At 34.9% G+C, this 6,883-nt stretch overlaps 1 protein-coding gene across 1 annotated transcript; it reads right to left on the minus strand.

Annotated features, from left to right (window-relative positions):
• Positions 1 to 4,775: 4,775 nt before the first annotated feature.
• LOC132651073 (zinc finger protein 120-like) lies at positions 4,776 to 5,402 on the minus strand (the record flags this gene model as incomplete). Its single annotated transcript, XM_060376379.1, has 1 exon — positions 4,776 to 5,402. A coding segment is annotated over one exon (627 nt), but the record flags the coding sequence as incomplete, so codon positions are not given.
• Between the last annotated feature and the right edge of the window lie 1,481 nt (positions 5,403 to 6,883).

The raw sequence follows: 6,883 nt of genomic DNA on the forward strand, positions 1-6,883 counted from the left end.
TAATTTGATCATTTATAACTGGATATAAGATATATAATATAGGATAATTATACTAAAATCTGTACAGCTAAAGAAGCTAATCAAAAAGGAGGACCCTGGGTAAGATGCTCAATCTTCATTCAGAAATGCAAACGGGATGGACATCAGAAGACAGAGAAAACAGGGAACTAGACAGGAACCTACCACAGATGGCCTCTGAAAGACTCCATCCAGCAGGGTATCAAAACATATGCTGAGACTCATAACCAAACTTTGGGCAGAGTACAGGTAATCTAATGAAAGAAGGGGGAGATAGAAAGACCTGGAGGGGACAGGAGCTCCACCAGGAGAGAAATAGAATGAAAAAATCTGGGCACAGGGATTTTTGGAGACTCATAATCCAAACAAGAACCACAAATGGAGATAATGTAGTACCCGACAGATTTAGCCCATTGCAGCTTAGTGTCCAAGAGGGTACCCTAGTAATGGGGACAAGGACTGTCTCTGACATGAACTCAGGGCTTGGCTCTTTGATCACCTCTGCCTGCAGAGGAAACAGCCTTACCAGTCCACAGAGGAAGACAATGAAGACAGTCCCTATTAAACCTGATAGACTAGGTTCAGATGGAAGGAGAGAAGTACCTCCCCTATCCAGTGGACTGGGGGAGGGGCATAGGAGAAAAAGAGGGAGAGAGGGTAAGATTGGGAGGGGATGAGGAGGGGTCTATAGCAGGGATACAAAGTGAATAGACTGTAATCAATAAAAAATAAATTAAAAAATGCTGGAGTGTGTTTGTGTATACATACATGTTATTGTGTATATGTGATAGTGAGAGTACAACTTATTTCTGTTTATTATCTACATCCCATATATAAATTCTTGACATGGAATACAAAGAGTCTTTTGGCCAGTGACTACACTGGCCCTTATTTAGCCTGAAAATATATTTACATATCTGCTAATGTGTGAATTTGAATATACAACAGCCCAACTATAGAAACATTAGAAAAATCTGTAGCAATGATATGGATTACTCAGGGATTGAGCTCAAATCATCAGGCTTAGCAATAACTAAATTTACCAACTGAGACAATTCTCTGACATTCACTTGCAGTTTTGAGAAAGTCTTAAGAACAAGCCTTTACTCCTAAGAAAGAACTAACACATTCCAAAAGAAGACAGGAGTGTATAATTTTCATTTGCAAGTAGCATTTATTATTCAAATAATTTCATTTTCTTCCATCCTCAGATGACAATATATTCATAATCAGAATAGAAGACAATATTGTACTGATGTAATTTTTCAAATAAGTTTTATGAGTCTCAATGAGCTTAGTGGTGAGTGTTTGTGGTATGCAAAAGAGACAACATAAACTTGAATATCATATAACCATGACCAAAATAGACCCCATAGAGTATCACATACTCTTTATATATCTGTCATAGCCTAAGAATGAATATTCCATTATACACACAACATGGTTTTTGAAATAAATCTCATTGCTGTTACATTAACTATCACCTCTAGATAAATCTCTAAGAAGGCAATATTTCAAGATGATGTGCCATATAGTAAATGTGGGAACATTTAGAAGCATGAAACTTGAAACAATATATACATACATATGTACACACATATTACTAAGCATCACTTAATTGTTGATATCCAAGCAAGGCTTAAAAACAAACATCTTAAATGAATTTGTGAAAACATAAAAAAGTACAAGTTCTCATAGACCCTTCCTTGAAAACTATGATCTCACATGGCCTGATATAAATAAGCAATGGACCACATAGAGGATGGGGATTCCATTCTATACATTACAGCAGAAAAATAACTCTCACCAAGTGGAAATGCATTAGAATATGAACAGCTGCCACAGAAGGAATATCAGAACAACCTAATAAACTTCTGTGAATGGATTTGCTACACACACAACAAATTCAATACCTACTCCAATGTTTCAAAGTTCAGACCACAACCACAATTGGTGATCTCCTCCATTACAATGAAGTGAACATGGTAAATAATTACTTCCTCCGAGGCTGTGATAAAAACAGATTCAAAATAGTTTCTTTTCTTGCAAATGAATACATTTATTATGTCCAAAGTAATAAACTCTTTTGCATAAATAAGATTGCTCTCTTCTACGAATGCTTTTCTACTTAGTGACATCAAGATAATATATTAAGATTTAAGATATTTACAGTACTACATACATGGTTTTGCAGTTAAGTCAAGTTCATTCCCAGGACCTACGTCAGGTTTTTGACAACTTTCTATAATTCCTGGTATGAGAAAATCAATGGGTCTAGTCTACTTGGAAACTAGAATGGACAGGCACATAAACAAACAAAGAAAAACTGTTATCACATAAGAGAAATTAAAGAAAATTCTTAAATATATGTTTACTCATGAATGTTTTACTTGTATAAGCATTCTTTACTGAATTCAGGTGTTGAGGCAACTACAGGCTTATCTACAAATGTCTTCATCATGAATTCCTTCATGTAACAGAAATCAAACATGTAGGTTTGAAATCAGAGAAATGAATCCTTCTCAGTAGGTGGTATCATTTGGGAATGTTTAAAAAATGTATCCCTGATGGAGAAAGTATGTTACTTGGGGTGGGCCTGATAGTTTTCAGCTGCATACCATCTGTAGTTCCCAGTTGCTGCTTCATGCTGCAAGTGGTGGTTGTGAGCTCCAACCTTCTTACTTTAGCTGCCATGTAAGACACTTGTGTTGCCCAATTTATAGTGATCCCATATCCTCTCAGGTCATAAGGAAAAGTCAACACATTTGGAAGTTGCCTTAGACATTGCGTTTGGTCACAGAAAACGTACTAATACGCACACATACACCTTACAACTGGATGATTTATTTCATGTAATTGAACTGAGTTGTGAAATAAAAAAGGATTATCTTATTGTTTAAATTCATATGCCTTTGGTCCATATGAGATTTCAATTGGAAACAAAATAAGGATGGATGTCACAAACACATGTATACATCGTTGACACTTCTTAGAATTTTCCTCCAAACTAATCTAGTGTAATTGAATGCAAGTTGGTGGGTCAAAGACCTTTACAAATCTTTCATTCTAATAGATGTTCTACAGAATGAGTTCTTTTAGGTTCTCAAAGACTACTGTGATATGCAAAGGCTTTAAGATGTAGCCCACACAGTAAAGCTTTTACTCTTATATAATGGTAGCATGAAGCAGAAAACCTTACCATACTGACCAAATTCATGAGGTTTCTCTGCAGCATGACTTTTTCTCATGATTTCAAAGAAAACCCTATGAAAAGGATTTACCACATTGCTTATTCAGAGGGTTTCACTGCAGTGTGTGTTCTTTATGTATTTGGAGATAACTGTATTAAGAAAAGGCTTTATCATATTGAAGACATGTGTTAGGTTTCTCTCTACTATCTGACCATTTGTATACTTGAAGATTACTTTGATATGCAAAACATGTAAACGCAAATTGTATGTGGGAACATGCAAAAGCAATTTGTCCTAAGTATTTCCTTTTAGTTACCAGCCTTCATTGATTTATAGGGTGAACATATGTTTAAGTTCACAGTCCCTAGGAAAGCTGTAGACTTCCCAATAGCTGACTGGCTTTAATTACTTAACTTTTGTTGCCCAAAACCTGACTGTTCCATACCATGATTTCTGGTCCCCTAACATAATGACTGACCCAAACCACAGATTCTCTTTCCTAAAACATAATACTTTTTCTAACCACAAAAGAACAAATGGATATGATTGTTTTGACTGTAAAACCTACATTTTGTATCAGGTGACTTCCTCATTGACGTAAACCAATCCCATATCCCTAAACCATGACTGACGGAAATAATTCAGTTGTGAAACAGTAAAGATGTTTATGATTTTCAAGTTCAGAACCTATGTAACTTTCTGGCTCATTGGATGGGTGGGCATCACAGTTCAACATTATGTGTCCCTAATCAAACTGGATGACAATATTTTTTTTTCATCTGTATTGACCTGTTTGAGTTGTATTGGATTCACTGCACATAAGAACACAAAAGCCTTACCATATTGATTATATTCTCATATTTTCTCTCCATTTTGAAACTTTTATGATGATGTAGAATATCGATATGTGAAAAGGTCTCCCATTTTAACACCTTCATAAATTTTCTCTCTGTATGAATTCTTTCATGATGACAAAGGTTATACAAATGTGGAGTAGCTTCACCATGTAAATACACTCACGGTCTTTCGTTCCAGTATGAATTCTTTAATGACATAGAAGATGATTGTGAATAGTAAGTTTTTATTAGGAGATGACTGTTATGTGAACAGGCTTTACCACATAGATTACATTAATAAGGTTTCTCTCAAGTCTGAGTTCTTTTATGTTTTGGAGATCACTGTTACTTGCAAAGGCTTAAACTAGTTGATTACATCCATAAGAGTTCTCTCCAGTGTGAACTCTTTTTTGTATTAGAAGACTACTGTTACATGTAATGGATTTACCACCTTAGTTACATTCATATACGTTCTTTATGTCATAGGAGATTATTATGTCAAAATGCTTTATCACATTGGTTACATTCATAAAGTTTCTATCGAGTGTGCTTCTTCTATGTACACGAAGATTGTTTTGACACATTGGTTATATTCATAGGGTTTCACTCCAATAAGTGTTCTTGTTCAAGATAAGTCTTATATGAAAAGATTTCATGACATTAGTTATATTCATAAGAATTTTCTGCAACAAAGACTTTTATGTCTTAGGAGAACACTATTATATGCAAAGGCTTTACCACATTGGTTACATTTATAAGGTTTCTTTCCAGTGTGATTTCTTTTATGTACTATGAGACTACTGTTACATGTAAAGGCTTTACCACATTGGTTACATTCATAAGATTTCTCTCCAGTGTGAGCTCTTTTATGTACTAGGAGACTACTGTTATATGCAAAGGCTTTCCCACATTGGTTACATTCATAAGGTTTCTCTCCAGTGTGAGTTCGTTTATGTATTAAAAGATTACTGTTACATGCAAAGGCTTTACCACACTGGTTACATGCATAAGGTTTCTCTCCAGAATGAGTTCTTTTATGTCTTAGGAGATGACTGTTACAGACAAAGGCTTTACCACATTGGTTACATTCATAAGCTTTCTCTCCAGTGTGAGCTCTGTTATGTACTATGAGACTACTGTTACATGTAAAGGCTTTACCACACTGGTTACATTCATAAGGTTTCTCTCCAGAATGAGTTCTTTTATGTCTTAGGAGATGACTGTTACATGCAAAGGCTTTACCACACTGGTTACATGCATAAGGTTTCTCTCCAGAATGAGTTCTTTTATGTCTTAGGAGATGACTGTTACATACAAAGGCTTTACCACATTGATTACATTCATAAGGTTTCTCTCCAGTGTGAGTTCTTTTATGTACTAGGAGACTACTGTTACGTACAAAGGCTTTTCCACATTGATTGCATTCATAAGGTTTTTCTCCAGTGTGAGTTCCTTTATGTCTTAGTAGATCACTGTTAGATGCACAGGATTTACCACATTGGTTACATTTATGAGGTTTCTCTCCTATATGTATACTTTTATGTCTTAGGAAATGACTTTTATGTGCAAAGGCATTACTATATAGGCTACATTCATAGTGATCTGTACCAGTATGCATACTTTTCCACGTGTGGGGAGTACTGTGATGTGCAAAGACTTCATATTGAGTATCTTCAAGGAGTTTGTCTGCACAATGATTGTTTTCATACCTGCAAAGATAATTGGCACATATGACACCTTTTCCACATTCATTACACTAATGGATGTTTTTGCCACATGACTTAATTTTGCGATTTGAATTAAAGGGAAAGAAGTACATTTTGAGTTTTCATCAGTATTGTTATATTCACGGTGTTCTCCTTCTCTATGGGTTGTTTTGCATATTTGAAAATACCTGTGATGGTAAAAATATTTGTTACCTGGCTCACATTTATTATATACTTTTTTCTATAAGATGTTTTACCACATATTTGTAGAAAACTGAAATACCTCAGAGCTTTAACACAATGACTGGATTAATAACTTTCCCCATACTGTGTGCCATACTAAATATGTAAAGATAACTGAGAAAAAGAATAATTTGTATATTCCTAAAACTTATTTTTTTGCAGTGTGCTTTTGTGAGAATTCCTAATGAAGGTGAATAACCAGTTAATTGATGTTGGTGTATATTGTGTGAAAGTGTGCCAGAATATGTGAATAATACTGACGAAATAATAGTATTGTTAGTTGTACAGCCAATCACCTGTCCTATATTTTGTAAACATTTGTGCTTCCTTATCTATTGGAAATAAGAAAGAGCTAATAAGTGATAGTAGGGCACAAAATGGAGGACAGAACTCCTGAGTGAGAGAGGGTTGCTGGAAAGAAGAAAGCAAATGACAGGCCACTCACCAGCATGACAGTGAGGTTAAAAGATGGATACGAACATGAACAAAGAGGTAGAACTGGCCTTGCTTTTGGACACTGTGTTAGGGGAAAAATAGGGTTCAGAATCTGCCCAGGTAAATTGCCTAAACTTTAAAATATTAAAAAGCCTATGTGTCATTCTTTGTACTGCTGGCAGCTCTAAATAGCCCATATAAAGCATAATAGGTATCAATTTTTAAACATCTATTCAAAATGGGGAGTACTATATCTTTTAGTTGTTCTGGGTGGTACATTGTTTCTTTCAATATACATATATTAAAATGACTTAAACTCATTGTGATATATCATGATATCACTAACTATTAAAAGAATAATAATAAATGACATGATTTCATGATGCATTCACACATTTGATTTTTGTTCATCACAGACATGTGCTATAGGGATTGTGATTTTTCCACAACAACA

The sequence above is a fragment of the Meriones unguiculatus genome (assembly GCF_030254825.1).
Source record: "Meriones unguiculatus strain TT.TT164.6M chromosome 13 unlocalized genomic scaffold, Bangor_MerUng_6.1 Chr13_unordered_Scaffold_39, whole genome shotgun sequence".
Classification (NCBI taxonomy): domain Eukaryota; kingdom Metazoa; phylum Chordata; class Mammalia; order Rodentia; family Muridae; genus Meriones; species Meriones unguiculatus.